At 40.8% G+C, this 19,738-nt stretch overlaps 1 protein-coding gene across 1 annotated transcript; it reads left to right on the top strand.

Annotated features, from left to right (window-relative positions):
* The first annotated feature begins 683 nt into the window (after positions 1–683).
* On the top strand, positions 684–18,891 carry CENPJ (centromere protein J). Its single transcript, XM_009102809.4, has 17 exons — positions 684–737; positions 2,163–2,673; positions 3,690–3,813; positions 4,608–4,841; positions 5,516–5,663; positions 6,766–6,871; positions 7,169–8,792; positions 12,092–12,224; positions 13,058–13,223; positions 14,274–14,513; positions 15,135–15,234; positions 16,393–16,490; positions 17,168–17,266; positions 17,376–17,516; positions 17,624–17,708; positions 17,802–17,922; positions 18,571–18,891. Exons 2-17 carry the CDS (start codon positions 2,296–2,298, stop codon positions 18,761–18,763), a joined length of 3,990 nt encoding a protein of 1,329 aa, XP_009101057.1. The 5' UTR covers positions 684–737; positions 2,163–2,295; the 3' UTR covers positions 18,764–18,891.
* Positions 18,892–19,738: the final 847 nt, after the last annotated feature.

Below are 19,738 nucleotides of genomic sequence, written 5' to 3'. Positions count from 1 at the left end.
AAAATACTCCTTTTTCACAGCAGTATAGCAGAAAGCCCTGTGTGCCTACAGAAAGAATGGGCGAGAATGAAGACCAAGCGAAGGCTCCGAGGAGGCGGCCCCGGGCTCACACAGCCCAGCGCCCGGGGCCGGCCTTGCCCACAGGAGCCGCAGCCCCAGGACACAGCCGGCGACGCTCCCAAAAATGCAGCCTGCCGCCCTATCGCTGTCTGCAGTTTAGAGGAAAATGCTCAGGAAGACAGAGCATGCCTAAAGCACGAAATGTCAGAAGGCCTGAGGGTGCATTTCGCCCATTTATCTTTGCGTTCCTCCCGTACCGCTGCTGTTTAAAGCTTAAAAGGCTGTGAATAGCCGCAGCTAAAGCACACTCAAGTCCGCAGCCTCGCCCCAGCAGCAGAGCGACGCTACACCAAGAGGCCTCCGCAAAGGGCCACCAGCGAGAGCACCCGGGAGCCACCCGGGGCGCCCTCGGGAGCCGGCACAGCCCCGGCCCGGAGCGGGTCCCGCCGCCGCTTCCCGCCCGGACAGCCCCGGCACGAGCCCGGGCACGGCCGCCGCTGTGGACGCCCATCAACCGCCTTCTCGCCGCGGAGGCTCTTGGGAGCTGTAGTCCCAAACTGCCGAGTTCCTTGGCCAACTGCGAGGTGGCCCTGCGGCGCTCGAACTACAGCTCCCAGCATGCGGGGCGGCGGGGCGGTGCCTGCCTGTGGCGCCGGGAGGCTGTGCGATGGCGGCAGGTTTGTAATAGAAGGAGAAGGCTGTGGCAGTCGGAGCTGGGCGCGGTTGCGGCGGCGGCCTGAGGAGCGGGGCCGGGGCAGCTGCCTTGCTATATGCGAAGGGCCGCGGGCCGGAGCTGTCGTGAAGCGGGTGCTTCGGGGTCGGGGGTGCGCTTGGGGCGTGCTCTGTGAGGGCGGTGTCGGTGAGGGAAGGAGGGCGCTGGGCCCGACACCTGGGCTCGGCTGAGGAGCTGTGCTGTGCTCATCTCCCCACTGTCTACCTGTGTGGGGTCCCTTTGTCCCTCCTGCCCTTCGCGGGACGAGTCAGCCTGATACCTGCCGGCTGCTCCGGTTGGCACGAAGGTGCTGCTGCCGTAAATTTCACGGGGAGGTTTAGACTGGCAGGCGGCCTCCAGAGGGTCTCCCAGAGGGGATGAGTAAAACAGACCGTGAGCCTTGCAGAGTACAGTTTGCCACTGCGGGAATGTGCATCTCGCTGGGAAACAGAAGGCAGTCGTTTCTATATGAAACATTTGTATGGTTCTCCCAGTCGCGGTTTCAAACTCTTGGAAGCATAAGTATTTTTTCTGCGGGAGAATTAGGTGAGAGCTGGCAAGCTGGTCTCTTGGGAATAAGGAAGCTTTAAGTAGTTATTTCCTGATTAGCAGGACTCTTGAACCTGGGCTGCTGTGGTTGTCTGTCCTTGGTGCCATGGCCCCTTTTCTCTGTATTCCCCCTGACACACCACATGCACAGGCAGAGAATCATTTGCCCTGGGATTACTTTGAGGAAGCACGGCTGAGCAGCCCGGCTCCTGTTGCTACACTGTCACCGGCAGCAGTTTTGTCTTTTTCTTCTTAAGTGAGGAAATCACTTTGGACCTCCTTCCTACATGAATTTATTAAAGTTTTATGGCACTTGTAGGATTTGTTGCTGTATTTAAACTTTCCTTTGGATGGATTTTAAAGAGACTTTTTAGGAGAAGGAAGATAACAAGCAGCGTAGCTGCAGCGTTTCCTTGAGAAACTAAGGAAGACGTGAAATTGAGAAGTGTTATGTGCAGTAAAGTGTTTGTATTGAGATGGACATATCTGAAACTTTGCATTAATATGAAGTTCACATGGTGGAGATTTCTCAGCTCATCAAATAACTTCTTTTATTGCAGGTGTTTAAAAAAAATTCTGAATCCCTCCAAGTACTGCTGAAGAAAATACTATGTACAGCTTTATGGTATTTGAGATTATATTGGCTGCACTCAAATAATACAATTAAAAGTTGGATTGTGTTGATTTTCTGCACCAAAAGTGTTTGTTACTTATTATCCAAATTGTTTCTGAGTTATTTTTATAAATGCACTAGGTTGGTTATGACAGAGTTGGTTGTATTCTTTTACTGGGAATCTGTTATTGTAAATTTCTGATTTTGTTTAATCTGCTTAATTTCTAGGTGCTAGAAGTAGACAGATAACTGTCCATACCAACTGTCTGGAACTTTGAAAGTTATATTGTCCTAAATTCACAGAACGTAATATTATTGTGTTAATGCTGATCAGCAAAGAAATTGGAATACAATTTGCAAGATGCCAACTGTTGAAAATCTGAGTGGTGAGCAAAACTTCAGTGCATATTGGATGTTCAACAGTACCCGTGCTGGAGTCTTATTAGGACCTAGTCTTACTGGTTTGAACTTTAAGAAAGAAAATTTGTTACCTGGACCTGAAAACATCACAGCTTTACCTGAAGAAGTGCTGCATCTTTCAGACAGCTGTTCTGTAAGTGATGACTCCCTGTGTGAAGAGTCTGCCAGCTCTCAGACACTTCAGCAATGTACCACTGGAACACCTTTTCCAGCAGCAGCTGGAAACATAGAAAACTCTAAACCAGACTTAGTCCATGGTGAAGTGGATAGTCAGAAGAAATCCAGACACAGTGATTCACTCTTACAAAAGCTTGAACAGGTAATAAATATACCTAGAATTCTTTGACATGCTTACAGTAGGATTTATTTTGTTCTTGCATATGATTTGTTATGCCTGCAAGTAAGCAACTCCCTTGCAATGAATGTATGGGCCACAACAAGTTTAAAGAGCAAATCCTAAGTTCCAGTTATGCTCACATGAAAGTTGGTGATGCGCATTTACTGAGAGTGTTACTACTGTTTCCAGGTGGCACAAGTTCCAGTTTAAAATGAAATCGTTCTTAAAATCATTTTTCCTGGAAAGGTGCACGCAGGTTTACAGTGTTTCTTCACTTAGGGCTGTGGAATTGGGGTGCTGGTCATCACAGTGGTAGTGCTTGACCACAGGTATTCACAACACAGTGGAGTTGAATGTTCTTGTATCTATAGCAACATCTTTTGTTAGTTCTCCAAGTAGGTGTGACATACCTGGTTCTGTTTAGATGAGGGGATATGTTAGTGTTGAATGTGATAAAGTATCCAAGACATCAGGATAAAAAAAGGCCTGGAATTGTAATACTGTCATGTTACTTACTTTTTTTTTCTAATGCAAGTGTGTCAGTCAATCCACTGTACGTGGCAGTTTGCTCACCTAAAACTCTTCCCAAATACTGGATGCAGATTGTGTTGGGTGGAAGCCTTCAGCAGAACTTTAGAATATCTTGCAGTTAAGAAGTCCTTGTCCACTCTGCCAGCAGCTCCATCAGCATAAATCTCTATGTCTGTTCATTGGAGTGGAGAGAGGGAGACAGTCTTTCCAGAGTAGAATTCCATGAATTGCCAGGTGCTATAAAAGTTTTCTCCTGTATTTTACATGAGAGGAGAATACTTACCCACTTTTTAAATATTGTCAGTAGTATCAATCAGTGGCTAAATAAATATTAGCTGATTTATTGGTATCTTAAGAGGAATTATTAAGTGTGTTTAGAAAGTTATTGACAATCTATAACAAAATATTTCTGTGGCACATTCTAAATAAACTTATTCTCTAATACATTTATTTATTTGTTTGAAAAGCTGAAGGAATTGCAACAGCAGAAACAGGAACAGTTAAAGAAACAACAGATGGAACAACTTCAAAGGTTAATGGAAGAGCAGCAGAAGCTACTTGGCATGGTATCTGGCCAGCCAGCAGCTCTTGGTAGGTTGAGAAAGAAAGCACATGATGACCTTTGTATAAACTGAAAAATCTAATCTCATTTTCCAGTTAAAATCTGAATGTGTCTTCTGGGTTCTTTATTTTAAGATTACTTGATTAGTCAAAGATAAATGCTGCATTGCTTCAGTGCCTGAAAGTTGAGTGCAACTGAAGAAGGAATATTGTCCTATTTTTATAAAACGCCAGCTGAATTGTGGCTTGATCAATATGTGCTATGATGGGAGCCCCTGCTTCAAAGTACATGTATTGAAGTGTAAAATAATTACTTCCCTTTCTGATTAGCTGCTTCTCACAGTACTTCTGATTGCTTTAAGCTTTCAGTGCAGCCAAATGACTTGGTCCCTCCTTGTTTGTGCTCACACATATCACATTCAAGTGATGAACTGAACCAGGATAGAGAGCTGATCTGTATTTAAAAACAGACACTTGTAACCTGTATTAGTTTTCCAGTCTTGTTTGCTGCATGCAAGGAGAGGGGACAGCTCTTGGCTGGGAAAAGCTTTTAGAGCTGAGAAGTGGTACTTTCTGCTCTTGGCAGTGTCAGTCCAACCTGACTTAAATGACTGTCTTTCACTCTGCCTGCCTGAGAAGATTAAATTAGGGCTTATTTTAGAAGAAAATCAACATTGCCCAATCACTCATTCTTGGTCAGTGACATAAGGGTGAAGGCTGGGTGATCAATCCTGCCCTTCAGTGTAATTTCTTTTCCCCTGTGGAGCAGTAGTTTTGTGGTACAAATAGAATGATACAGCCATTTTGTTCCTTCTTCTTTCAAGGTTTTACTGTAATGGCTGAAAGTCAAAAGCTGAGACATGGGCATTCCACAGGCTTAGCACCTTCACCTCAGTTGCCAGCATCTGGATATCATAATATCTTTGAAGACAAAGCTCGTGCTCTGATTGTTTCTTCCCATACACAAGACAATGATTCTTTACAAAAGCTGAACAACAGAGAATGCACCTCATCTTTGAAGAACAATCTTTCAGAAGTGTCTGCCTGTGAAAAGCAAGGTCTGTGTGTGCCTCTAAAAAGGCCAAATTGTTTGAAAAACAAGGAAGACAAATACATTACTGCTTAGTCATTTCTAAAAAGATAACTTGATGTGTGGTGCTTTTTTCCCCCTTGTCACTGAGAGTAATTTTCTGCTACTTGTTTTGAAGGTTTTATAATTTTAGTTGGTTTCCTTGATATGCTGGTTTGTTTACTGATGGCTTACAGACCTCAGAATGTTCCTGTTGTTGTACGTTCAAGTTTGGTTAAAAGCAGCACAAGCCAAAAATCAAATTCTTCTAATTTATGCAAATATATATATGCATATATATATGTGTGGGAAACAAGAAGCTTGATAAGAGAGCTCACCAGTACAACAGATATCAACATTTTGTTCAGTTATGTTTTTAAGCCATACATTAACAATAGCAAAGCAGATGAACAATCAGAATGGATTATTTAAGGTCTGTGGAAAATTTTTAATGCATAATTGCTTATTCCATTAAAAAGAAATGCAAATTCAAATAAGAATTGATTTGGGGAAATCTTAGAACTGTTAATGTAGGAATTCAGGTCACATGGCAGTGAAGCTCCCTTCTAGTTTTCACCTGATCTGAATGCTGTTTAAAGTATGTGCTGAAAACGGATTTGTTGTTGGGATGAAAAAAAACAAACAACTCTGTTGCTTTCACAGGAAAAAACCTGTGGTGTCCAGGAAAAAAGATGGAATTAATATTGGAAAGTGAAGATAATCACATTGATCACATATTAGGTGTGGGAAGCACAGATGTCTCTGAAAATTCCCATGGAGGTGAACAGTTATTGACTAATGCAGAGGAAAGGTAATTCAGACTATGAATTTGCATTTTTTATCAAATCACACAAGTTTGGTTGAATTCTGAGTCCTGAATGAAAGAGTCTGATGCTCTGAATTTGTGCAATTTCTTAACAAAGGATTTGATTTTCCTAGGTACTGTGGTAAGAGAGTCTCTTGCTTGGAATTGCTTGTGCTGTAAAAGATGAAATGTTGTGTGTTGAATGAAGAGGTGTGTGTGCAGCCTGGGGTAATGACAGCTTAGAAGCATCTTTCAGTATAGCTGGATATATAAGCAGTTATGATTGCTGTTCCCAGTTTGATTTATTACAACCTTCTATCCACTGTTATGTTCTGAAAGTAGTAATGTGAGGGAGGAGATTACGGCTGTGACTTTTTAGTTTATTATGGGGAGTTATGATTGTTTGAAATGTCCAAGACCAGGCTGAACAGGGCTCCGAGCAACCTGGTCTAGTGGAAGGTGTCCCTGCCCACTGCGACAGGGTTGGGAGGTTGGAACAAGATGATCTTTAAAGTCCTTTCCAACCCAAACCATTCAGTGATTTTTGTCATTCTATGAAATGTAGCTGTGTCTCCCCTGGGGTAGGTCTTGCCCACCCCCAGCCTGCTTCCTGGAGTGGGCAGCAGCATGAAAAAGCAAAGAAAGCCCTGATGCTGTACAAGCAGAGTTCAGTAATAGCTCAAATATTGTGTTATCCATGCTGTTAGCTATGAAAAAACCTCACTCCATGCCAGCCAGACCCAGCACTCCTGTGAAGGAGGAGGAATATCAAAGAGGGAGACAGGGAACGCTATCTCAGTAACATTCCTGAGTGGAATTAGGAGTGGAAGTTTGGTGATTTGTCTGAAAGAAAGGGTCATTAAGAAAAGCAGTGAAAGAAAGAGCAACAAAACCTGCGCACAGTGTCTTTTAGATATGTATATTAACTATTGCAGGGATTGGATAAACATGTAGTGTTAAAATGTATTTCTCAGATTATCTTAATGCCTAAAGCACCTCAGAATTTTCCATCTTTTATGCAATTACACCATAGGTCTTTGATTACCAGTGGTGTTAAACATAGTTATTTTATGCAGAATTGTAAGAGTTGTTTTTGTACTTACTCTAGACCTATTAAAGCTGCAATACATGGGAAGAAACAAACTTTTGAAGAATTCTTGGAAGAACAGATACAACTAGAAGAACAGCGCCTGGAGCAAAACCAGAAATTACAGGTTATTGATTATGACTTTTAAAATCTTCATTCCTCTTTATATATTGTGCCAAGATGTGATAGGTGCTTTAAAAGTTTATGAGGAAGATGCTAGCAGGGAAAGCTAACACTGAATGCAACATTTACATTCTGAAAAATAACAAGCCTCAAATACTTCACTTGCTGAAGTCTTCAGAAATCCAGTAGAAATGTACCATGTAAATTTCTACTGATATCTGGCATTTATTTGAAGAAATCTTCAAACTGTGTAAGGAGCTTTTTAACATTTTATTGTTTGCTTTTCTTTACTTATCTTCAGGAGACAAATGGATCAGCTGTCCAAAAACCAGTGATTAAGAGACCCTTCCTGAAAAGGGGGGAAGGTTTAACAAGATTCACTAATGCCAAGTCTAAAATGACAAAACTTGGAGAAAACACTTCAAAACTTCAACAAAGGGCTTTAGATGATAGAAATGTTATTAAAGTGGACAGATTACAAATACAGAAGAAAACTGCACTTCCTGGCAAAGAACTGGTTTCTGAAAATCCTTTTGCACCACGTAAAAAATACAGCCACCCCCGTAAAGTAAAACATTGTCCTATTCAGAAGACAGTGGTACTCAGGAATCATAATGGAGAAAATATCTTGCCATTAGAAACAAGAATGCAATCAGGAAAAAATCATGATGGACAGATGAGAGATTCTTACCAATCAGAAATTAACAACAAAATAGAAAATATAGAGAACAGAGTAGAATTTGCCAAGTCTAACACTGGCAAAATCAAAAACAAATTACCTGGTGCTGAAAAGTCTCAGTTGTCTCAAGAACTGACCAGTGCCTTTTCTAATTCTAAATGTCCCATAGGTCACCCTGTAAAAGATTCAGAACTGTCTTTTGAACATTCATTTCAGAATAAACTGGAGAACTGGGAAAAAGAAAAAGAAAAAGAGAATCTAGAATTAGATGAGTTTTTGTTTCTAGAACAAGCTGCAGATGAAATATCTTTCTCAAGTAATTCCTCATTTGTGCAAAGGATCTTGGAACGAGACCAGCAAACTTCAAAAGGCCGTAGGATGTCTTCTACTCCAATCAAGGCAAAGCAGCAGCAAGTCAAGGCGCTGGCTGTCGAACTTACAAATGAGAGAAATAGAAGGGCAGACTGCGTGGCACAAGAAAATATAAATGGTAGCCCAGTTATGCATGCAGCCTCAAATTCAGGAACAGATTTTAGAATGAAGGATCCAGTGAGTAAAACAGACGGTGTAATATTCTCAGCTTCTTCCAGAAAAGCAGCTCCTGCTTTAAAAAGTAATCACCGGATTATAAATGAAGATAAGAGTGAGGGCAACAGTGATACTGCTACAGATTCTGAGAGTGAATTTGGGGCCACATTGAAGCATGACAACAAAGATGATAAGACAGCCCTTGTGAACCACAGAGAAAGTGGTCCAGAATTTTTTGATTGTGGAAATTCTGCTACAGACATTAGCAAAGAGAGCAAAAATGGAGATGCTGACCTTGGGTTGTCAGACAAAGATTGTGTTGCACTGTCAAAGCAAAAGATTAGAAAAGCTACAGATGATCACAGAAGCATGTTGTGTATAAGTAGGAATGAATTTGAGTTTGATGATGAAAGAACATGGAGTGATCTTGATGAAAATTATGTTAGCATTGATTTACCTGAAAAATATACTAAAACACCTTTGCAGATGGACTTTTCCTTTAAGAATGATACAACTGTCCCAGACAAAGTAATAAAGAGAAAAGTTGCCTCAAAGAAAGGAGATGAAATGTCCAAAGAGTTTGCAGTGGACAGTGATTCAAATGGACCTCCTGTATCAAACCTAATGATGAAACTGTTTCCTTCACTGAAGCCAAAGAAGAAGGCAGGCTGCCATCCAGAGCATGAAACCAAATCAAATGTGGAACCAGAGCTAGGAGGTGAGAGAAGAGTAACTGGTAGGAGGTGGTGAGGAAGGCATGTTGTACGAGTCTTCCCTACTAGTGCTTAAGATCCAAACTGGAATTACACCAAAGGGTTTAAGGACAGACTTCTGCTGTGAGAAATGGCCCTATTCTCCCCCTGCATCTCTGGCTGCATGTCTGATGCCAGATCGAACAATTACACAGCTTGCAGAATGACTCTCATTGGGGAAAACTTCTTTTAAAAAAATTATTTATTTAATTGGTGGGTTTCTTTTTTTTCCTTCCCTCTGAAGGTTTCAGCTCATTGAAGTAACTTGATCTGAAGCTGCTTGATCACTGTTTGTGAATGAAGGAAAATAGCAAGGGAAAGCTGAACATGAAGTGGTACTTTCCTTACCACCACAGTGGATTTATACCATAGTAGGGTGATGCTATTCACTGCTAGGTTAAATTTTTCCTTTTATGAAATATAAGGGTGTTGCAGACTTCTCTGTGATTTCTGAGAGTAGTATAGAATCTACAGAGTTCATGTGGAATATGGGAAATGTGGATTCATTTTTCTGCTTTGCCCAAGTTTGATGTCGTCTATATGGTTACATCTGTGCAGAGCTTACTCTAAAACCCCCTGTTGCAGCTGTTGCATTTCTGCTATCATTAAAAATGGAGTTGTTTAGTGAAAACATGATGGCACAGCCTCGTATTTAAATCTTTTGTCACTGAGGTTGTGATCTTTGTTTCAGACTCTGCTCCAGTGAATGTGTAGCATTTTGTTTAGGTTTTTATGGTAAGCCAGTTGAAGTAATCTTTTTGGATTTCAGTAAAGCCTTTGATTTAATTTCTCTCAGTGCCCTTCTGAACAAAATGTCCAGCTCTCAGCTGGATAAACACATCATGTGATGTTTGAGCAACTGGCTCACAGGTCAGGCACAAAGGGTTACAGGGAATGGGGTGACATCAGACTGGTGACCTGTCACTACTGGGGTTCCATAGGGCTCCATCCTCTGCCCTGTGCTCTTCAACATCTACATAAATGACTTGGACACAGGACTGGAAGGAATACTAAGTAAGTTTGCCAACCATACTAAATTGGGAGGAGCTGTTGACTCCCTCGAAGGCAGGGAGGCTGTGCAGAGAGACCTGGACAAATGAGAGGGCTGGGCAATCACCAACCAGATGAAGTTTAGCAAGGGCAGCTGCTAGATTCTTCATCTGGGATGGGGCAGCCCAGGGTGTATGGGCAGACTGGGAAATGAGATGCTGGAGAGCAGTGCCGCACAAAGGGACCTGGGAGTCCTGGTCTGTGACAAGTTGAACGTCAGCCAGGAGGGCCAACCCTGTTCTTGGGGGCATCAGGCACAGCATGGCCAGCTGGGCAAGAGAGGGGATTGTCCTGCTCTGCTCTGCTCTGGGGCAGCCTCGCCTCCAGTGCTGGGGACAGTTCTGGGTGCCACCACATTAAAAAGACATTGAACTATGGGAGAGTGTCCAAAGGAGGGCCATAGGGATGGTGAAGGGTCTGGAGGGGAAGCTGTACGAGGAATGGCTGATGTCACCTGCTGTGTTCAGTCTGGAGAGGAGGAGACTGAGGAGAAACGTCATTGCAGTCTGCAGCTTCCTTGTGAGGGGAAGAGGAGCACTGATCTTCTCTGTGGTGACCAGGGACAGACCTGAGGGTGAAACACAGGTCTCACTTGACATCAGCACTTTAGCATAAATATGAATTAAGAAAAACTTAAGTGTAACTGCTGTGTCTGACTGTAAACACTTTTGCAGGCAGAGGCCTAGCCCTGGCAGGCTAAGGTGGTAAGAAAGGAGAGGCATGTTGGCTGGAAAAATGCAAAGTCATAGGGTTTGTTTTCATAGATTGAATAATGTAATCAATAAAGCACAGTTATAGATAAGCATAACAGCAGTTAGGTGACTGTGATGAATGTGTTAGATAGGAACTAGGGACTGTGTTTGTAGCCCTGGGGTAAAGAAACCACAGGTTATGTAAGACCCCAGCCCTTAAAGCTGCAGCTTTTAATAAGCAAACAAACAAAGAAGGGTGGATGCCAGAACTGTAAAGTATAAAAGCCTGTGCAAAGTGACCTCCAGTCAGACGTGCACATGCAGTGCTAACCCCTGCAGGTTCTCTGGGCACCAGTAAAGGTGTGCTGTGCTTTACAGTACCTGCTGTGGAGTAGATTCCTTTGAATCAAGGGAATGGCCTGAAATTGTGTTAGGGGAGGTTCAGGTTGGATATTATCTGGATATTACCTTACCAGCCCAGAGGGTGGCTGAGCACTGGAACAGGCTCCTCAGGGGAGTGGTCACAGCAGCAGCCTGACAGAGTTCAAAAAGTGTTTGGGCAATGCACTTAAGTACATGGTGTGACTCTTGGGAATGTACTGTGCAAGGCCAGGAGTTGGGCTTGATGATCCTTTTGGGTCCATTCCAAGTCAGGATATTCTGTGATTGATATGAAAGCTGCTACTTCTGCTTATTGTTTTCTGGAGAATTGATTGTATAGGCTTGTCTAAAGATGGCTGCTAAAAGGTTGCAGGAAGAGGGGTAGGATTGGGGGTTTTTTTAGAGCATTTCAGAGTAAGGGTGAGCAAGGAAATCACCTACACAGCAACATCAATATTTCATCTATTTTGTTGCATACTCAGACTCTGAAACCCCACGGATTCTTAAGTGACTGAACAGCAAACCAGGATGGGAAAAAAAGCCCACAAAACCCCCTCACTATTGTCAGTCTCTGCAACAGATTCCCCATCAGTGATAGGTGTGAACAGACTTTGCAGTGACTAAAACTTGAAAAAACTTAGAACAATAAACTTTCCTCTTTGATATACCCTATACCATCATACTGCATACATGTAGCTGGCACATATATGTGGTATGTACCTACACATGTGCCATATAGACTCATTACACCCTTCTACCTTCATTTTATTTCTCTGGTTTGATGTGAAGCCCTTCAAATTCCATTTCTAAATATAGCTGTAGTTCTACCAAGATGAAAGATACATTCAGTACTTAAAAAGTACATTACGAAAGTAATGGATCTCCTCCATATTTGAGGTACTTGAGTAAGTAGTGCAGTGTTTTAAAGCATAACTTCTATGTTATTTGGATAGTAGAATTTTTTTTGCAAAATTACTGCTGTCTCTAAATGGTATTTACTATGTCTCTAAAAATAGTATTTACTTGGTTTTTCTTTTTTTTTTTTTTTTTTTTTTACAATTTTTAAGCTGGTGTGTGATAACTGTTCACTTCAGTCTTATGAGTGGCATTTGGATAATGTGCATGTGGCTGTGCTTTGACAGGAAACACTGTTCCATCCCAGCTACTGAGAGAGAGACTTGCTGAGTTGGAGAATGAAATTGAGAGATTCCGAGCTGAGAACACAACTCTGAGTAAACTCCGTGAAGAAAGAGAGCACGCCCTGGCAAATATCAGGTAATTTTCACTTGAGACATTTCGGTGCATTCACTTTCACAGCGTGTTGCAGACTCTCCTAATGTACAGTTACCAGCAGTACAGGTAAACAATTCATGTGCTTCAGTTACAGCAGAGATTGGTCTAGACACAAGTTGTTGCTCTATGTGTATGTTAAACTGTAATTATTACACACAATTTAGTAGTGTTAAGAACCCCTGCTCAGTTAAAATGATGTCCCTAAAGGCTGTATTTTGGAGAATATATACTTTTGTTCTAAAGGACAATGCAATCCTAAATTAGCCCTGCGGAACTTGTCTTAATGCTTTTGCTTTGGATTTGATATTGGTGTGTACACACTGAGAATCTTTTAATTTGAACAGGGGCATTTATAAGTGGCATATAGAACAGAATAATTACCTCTGATGACATAAATGGGGCACATCTGTTCCTAGCACAGCCACTTTTATTTTGTTTGGGAATAGCATTGTGTCTTTGGCTAACGTTTAATTTTTGACCTCCTATTAGCAGATTATTTTCTCTGGTGTTTTTGGGGGATGGTGTTCTAATGTTTTGAAGAATGTGGCAAGATTTTGGCCAAAGCTTTTCTAAATTCAGGATAATGTTTGTGACTACAAGATATAAAAATATATATTGTTGGAGTTTAAACACCTGCTGTGCGACAATTCTTACTCCTTAAATAAATAGTAACATTTATAAGTAAGTCTTCCTGGGGGTAATAGATGCTGAACTGCAGTCTGTGACCACAAAACACGGAGTCTTGACTTTCTTTCTTAAAATCTAGATATAAAGGAGATTTGGGCTAAAACAACAACTTTGTTTCATAATTATAGGAAAGAAATTGCAGACTTTGAACAGAAGAAAGCCCAAGAACTGGCTGAAATAGAAGAGTATAAAAAAAAGGAAATCAAAAAACTGCAAAAGGAGCGTAAAGTTTTTGAAAAATACACCACAGAAGCTAGAGCGATTCCAGATAAAAGAGAACGGGATGAAATTCAGGTATAAAAATATATTATTATTCTAGTCCACATAGGAGCATGTAAGTTCACTTAAAGGCAGTCAAGAACTAAATTCTAACTTAGTTCATAGATTAGAGGTGATTTCAAGATGGGAACTGCTAGGAGACTTGGGTTAGTGGTGAATTTGGCAGTGCTGGTTAATGGTTGGACTCAATGATCTTAAAGGGGTTTTTTTCCCAATCTAAATTACTCTAATTGAGGAAGGGAACTACAGTTTTTACAATGCTGTTTGATGGTTTTAAGGCAAAAACTCCTCATGAGCAAATCTTTTTGTCACATTTCCATCCTAAAAACTGCTGGTGACTGATAGAATGATCTTCATCTTTGAAACAAAATTACTGAAGTTAAAATATTAAGTTGTAAGTTTTTATTCACGGTAGTGGATCAAAACGCAAACTAGACCTCCACAAGGGTTTTATTCTGTCTATAACTCTTGTACAGTCTATGTAGTAATCTTCTACAATTTTCAAAGTTACATTTTATTATCACTTATAGGTCTTTAGGTATCAGTGATGTAAGGAACAAGAGCTGTTTCTTCCTTCATTGTCAGGATGTATGGTACATAAACAAGCCATATTAAACATCATGCAGGGATTTCCCTCTTCCTTCCCTACAAATTTCCCTTCAGAAAACTGAATTGACATTTGCTAAACAAGGGAGATTTGCATGTGTGTTTGTGTCCTCCCTGTTTTCCTGTGCCAAGATTTTTGAAGGAACCTCCAAGGGTAGCATTAAGGATTTTGTGTTTCTGTCCCAAGTGTGTTTGTGCTGGCCAGTCTAGGAAGTGTAAAGGATGCCAAGAAAGCAAGAAAAACAATTCCTGTGATTGGAGTAGAGCTTATAAAGTTGGTAGTTTAAAGTAAATAATCACTCTTTCAGGAAAGAAAACTCTTCCTTACCTTTCATCTCTGCACTATTAAGCTGATTTGACTTTTTTGCCACTTACGCCTTTTTTGCTTGTGTTTGTATTTCTATTAGAAACAAAAATATATTTTATTATATTAAAAATGAAAACATGCATTTTTCTAAGGCTTTAAAACAGCAGATTGCAGAGTTACAGGAAGATCTAAAAAGAAAAGAGGCAAAATGGTCAACCACCCATCGACGCCTGAAAGATCAAATAGAAGCTTTAGTAAATGAGAATTTTGAGCTAAAAGAGGAAATCAGAATTATGGAGAAGTTTCGTCTAGAAGCCTGGAAGAAAGTAGAAGCTGCTGGAAGCAAGAAAAAAATAGAAAATCCTTGGATGAGTCTAAATAGAGCAGAATCTGTAAGTTTTTAATCTTGGTGCTTCAAATATACTTGTGTGAATACTGGTGAGTTTTCTGTTATATACTTGGACTCTAATAGCTACAACTTAGCTGTTTGCTTTTAATTTTACTGATGTGGGGACAACACTAGTGGTGACAGACACAGAATTTTGTTAATGTCATATTCTCTGCAAATATCAATGCTCACAATGTGCAGCATTCCTTTTGTTGAGGAACTCATCTTGGAAATTAAAAATGATGCAAGTATGAAAGAAAAGTAATTGATGGAGTCTAAGCTGTGAAAGTCTGCCCCTTTGGGATCAACCAGGCAAATCAAGCAGCTCACAATTGTCTAAAGCAGTTACATTAAGTTTTGAAACTATAACTCTTATCCTGGATTGCTTGCATCAAATCAACATTCTGGAGTTGTTGGTAGCGAGGGAGGTGATGGAGGAAGAGTTCCAAAGTGCAGCTTGGGCTACATCACGCAAGCTCTTCTGCTGATCAAGTCGCAAAACTGTATCGTTTGTGAAGAAAGCTTCCAGTAAATTTAATATCAGATGGTCTATAAATTTTATTGACTCTGTATGAACAGTTATGATTACATGTCTCATAAACCACAAATACTTTCTTTTTTTTAGTGTCTACCAAATAGAGGCCTAAAAAGTCGAAGTGCATCTCCTCTTCTTCCAGTACAGAAGTGCAGCAAGATAAATGGCAAAAGTTATTCACAAGCAAAAGGTAAAAATATTTGTCTATGCAGAGAATTCTGTTAAGTCTTTAAAATAAAATGAATGTGAAGTTTTGCTTTGTGGAGTGCATTACCACCTCAAAAGGAGATTAGAGTGGGAGCTGTCATGGGCTTGAGCATATGGATAAATACCTCATAGGGTGGGATTCTGGAGAAAGCTGTGATTTCACTCCAGTTTTGGAGTGAAAAATGCTTCTCGTCATACTTGGTCTGCAGCACTGCAGAAGCTGCTTTCTGTAATCAAAAATGACATTCATCACTGGAGTTCTCCAAGCTGCAGATGTTGGTTAGATCTGAGTCACCAAATGGTTTGGGTTGGAAGGGACCTCCAAGATCATCCAGTTCTAACCCCTAGCCACAGGCAGGGACACCTTCCACTAGACCAGGCTGCTCAGGGCCCCATCCATCCTGGCCTTGGACCGTTCCAGGAAAGGAGTAACCTCATCTTCTCTGGGCAACCTGATCCAGTGCCTCACCACCCTGACAGTGAAAAATTTCTTCCTAATGTCTAGTTGCGTGTGTTGATAACATCAGAACTGCTGTGTCTCTTCAGAACCTTCCGTTAGCAGATCTGTAATCATATGGGCAATGCTGTGGCAGGTGCTCCTTGTTCACAGTTAGTTAGTGTCTGCCTTCCTAAGGGATAATCACAGATGGAAAGTAACTGCAGGGTACTTTTTTCACACCTCTGACAGCTCAGCCAACCATCATGTTATCTGTTTCAGGAGTATGTTCCAGAATTGAAGGTAGTTTTATTTTGGTAATTTGATAGGAGAGACATGGAAAAAATATGCTGATCAGTTCCAATTAAAAGCTGATATTCACCTTCCTTTGTTCAGTATAAGGTGACACTAATAATGTTGTCTAAATTTCTAGGAGGGGCAAATCCTTTGTAAATCTACAGAGATGAAATTGTTCATTAAATGTCCATTGTAATGATTCTTCAATTCTAGCTTCTTGCTGCCACACAAAACAATGTCAGTAATTGTTTATTTTCTGGGCATGTGCCTATCCTTTTAATAAATACCATATTTTCAGTTTCTACTGGTTAAAAAATGTGTCCTGTACAGCTTGACCTCCTATATCATTGTAACTCTTAAACCACACTTTAATTTCTCTGTCCAATTTAACTGTTATATGTATCGCAGGAAAACTTTATAGAACACCTGAATCAGGACCTGCTAATGAGAGAAACACCTCTGAGGCAATGACAGCACTGGAAGATTCTTCTCAGGCTTTTATGGTAGTAAGTCCTGTGTCTTGATTTGATTTTCAAAGCAGGCAAGAAAAGGCCTGAAATAGAAAAGTTCATGAGTATCTGGAGGGTGACTGATGAGGCTGTTAACTCATCTTTTTGCGTTCTTCAGCTTTTATTGTCATAGCAGAAAATGGCTAAATGGCTGCTAGAAGTGTTTTACCTTTGTCTAGTAGTTGCATTATTCTTTGGCTCAGGAAAAAATACAAAGTAATAATCTCCTGCTCTTTTGAATTTTTTACCTTTTGGAGGGCTAAAGAAGGATGGATGTTCATATGCTCCATGTAGGGCAACTGTGGAAGGATCTTGTAAATGGTTTAATTCTCTCTTACATTATTTACTGTAGGTTACACTTAGGCTTTAGAGAACTTGATCATTTCATACCATGACTTGGATTTCTTAAGGAAATTGAGCACCATGTTACAGCACATCACTGAATTCCACTTTAGTCCAGACTACAACTGACCACAGATATCCAATGGTTGCTCAGTCTCCATCTCTTGTACCACTTTAATTATACTTGGAGTTGCTGAAACCGCAGATTGTGTTTATGCCTCCCCATATTCATCTTCCTTCTGTGATGCTCCTTGTTTCCAAAAATACCTGTCAGCCTAGAAAAAAAGTATATGAAGACAAAGCTTGATTTGAGTTTCTGCTTGTCATCTCAGGACACCTTTCCTAATGAAGCTTATGTGTCACCACCATCTGCTCCTGCATTTACAGGCAGTGAAGAGATACAGAGAGAAACTGCTTATCCTGATGGAAAGGTAAAATGAGAGCTTGGCACTTGGAAAGTGTGGAAGACAGCTGTTGGGAAAGATGAGTGAGATTGTGAGTGTGAGGGCTCAATACTGATCTCACTCATGTTTTCATTAGGTTGAGAAAGTTTTGAAAAATGGCTCTCACATTGTATTTTTCCCAAATGGAACATGTAAAAAAGTGGGCTCTGATAGGAAGACCATAACTATAACCTTCTTCAATGGGGATGTGAAACAGATTTTGCCTGATCAAACAGTGGTAGGTATCCTGTATCTGCATTTTTCAAAAAATACTTATTCATCTGCATGTGTACCCTCATTTAAAACTTCTCGTTACTTACACTAAATCTCAACTATTCTCTGCAGATTTATTACTATGCTGATGCTAAGACCACTCACACTACATACACTGATGGCTTAGAGGTCCTGCAGTTTTCAAATGGACAAATAGGTAAGGAAATCATCCAAGTCAACTATCAGAATTATTGCCCAGATATAGATATATATTTATGTAATAAGCATATTGTCTAAAAATATATTTCAGAGAAGCATTATCCTGATGGCAAGAAGGAAATAACCTTCCCTGATCAGACAATTAAGAGTCTATTTACAGATGGCCAAGAAGAAAGCATCTTTCCTGATGGCACCATTCTTCGTGTGCAGCGGTGAGCTTCTCCTGGGGTTCCCTGGGCTGGGCAGGGGATGGAGCACCTGGGGCTCAGTGACAGGGGCACTGCATGGTGACAGGTGTGTTTCTGCAGCTCCTGCAGGTTTGCATTTCAATGGACTCTCCTGAGAACACAGTTACTGCTTGAGTTTTGGATTTGGGTTTTTTTTTGGTGGGTTTTTTTTTTTTTTGGTAGCATGGAAGAGGCATAAAGACAGTGTATATACCCTAACCTAAGAGACTTCTCTATTTGTACATAATTCTAGGAAAAAAAAAATCTAATTTTACATTGTAAAATGGTACACAATTCTAGGAAAAATATCTAGGAACGTGGCTGGTGTGGGAAGCAGGTGTGACTGACAGCAGATAAGTGATAGCTTAAAACTTGGTATTTTGAGCACTTCCCTTGGACTTTAGGAGTGATGGATTTGATGCAGATAGAGTGCAGTGGAGGCTCTCAAGTATAAAGAAGTAACATAAGTGTTGCAGAAACGGGTTTTTGAGTATGAACCAGCTGAGATAGTTAACAGATTTTTCCACAAATACCGTCTTCCTTCATTTAGGCTTACATATCCAGCAGTGCTGGTTCTGAGACTAATCTTACTCAAAGCATAATCCTTGGGGTTTTCTTTCCCCTTTAATACAGAGATGGAACCAAAACTATAGAGTTCAATAATGGTCAGCGGGAACTGCACACGCCAGAGTTTAAGAGACGGGAGTATCCAGATGGGACTGTCAAGACTGTGTACGTCAATGGACAGCAGGAAACCAAGTATGGTTCTGGGAGAGTCAGAATAAAGGACAAGGATGGTAATATTATCATGGACACTAAGTTGTAGACCATGTCAAAACTGCTGAAGTGTTAGCACATCAGCAAAAATACTGTACATTTCTGTAAACAAGTGAAAAAGCTTAAAGCTTGTTGTGTACATATTATTTATAATTTTCTCTAAATAAATTTATTTTTCAGTGGGTGCTACTACATCAGCGCTTTTGCGAATTTTTTTTTCCCATTTCTATGTTTAAGAAACAGTTTATTGTTTTGGTGTTCAGCCATGTGGCATTAAAAGGATGTTTTTTAAATCAGCTGTCAGTGAACACTCAAACAACCGCAGACCACACCTTATTTTGGACATCAGTTTACTTACTGCTTGACTTGAAAGACCAAACAAATGGCAGTCTTGGACTATTCTTTTTCCTTCCTCTTATTTTCTTCATCTCAGAGTTAGGAGGCAACAGCATTAAAGTCTGCACTGTCTGTTCTATAAAATCCTCTTCTATACTCACAGGGCTGACACAGGTGAGACTGGGGGACAGGTTCATTCTCCATGCTACTCAGAAACACCAGAAAATTAACAAAAGTCATATCTTCCGGTTTTCCCACCTAGTAGGTATTTTTTAAGCTGACTTGTCTTTCAAAATTCGTCAGTACCTACTATCAAAAGGTTGCTGCTGGGCTGGCTGCTTCAAGTCTCCATTCTAGTGCATGTTGAAAAATTTGTTTCCTTCTCTCACACAGTAGAAGATAGTTCTTCTCCTTGTCTGCTCTGCCCCTTCCCTTTCTCCTCAGTGAAGGCAAGCTCTGTCCTTACTCTGTCTATGCTCTTTATTACTCACAGGAGAGAGAACTCACAGGAATGAGAACAGGAACTCTCACAGGAGTGAGAACTGTGCTTGCTCACACCCAGAAGTTCCCTGGCTGGTCCTGGCCTTTGGGTCAAACTGCTCAAACAGCAGCTCTTACATAATTCAGGGCTGAGTCACTTTCAAGACCGGTGATAAACAGCGGGGTTTTGGTCTTTAAATGAAAACAT

This window comes from Serinus canaria, chromosome 1 (genome assembly GCF_022539315.1).
Source record: "Serinus canaria isolate serCan28SL12 chromosome 1, serCan2020, whole genome shotgun sequence".
Lineage (NCBI taxonomy): Eukaryota > Metazoa > Chordata > Aves > Passeriformes > Fringillidae > Serinus > Serinus canaria.
The sequence above is the reverse complement of the archived record's forward strand: the minus strand, read 5'-3'. Positions and strand labels throughout refer to the sequence as shown.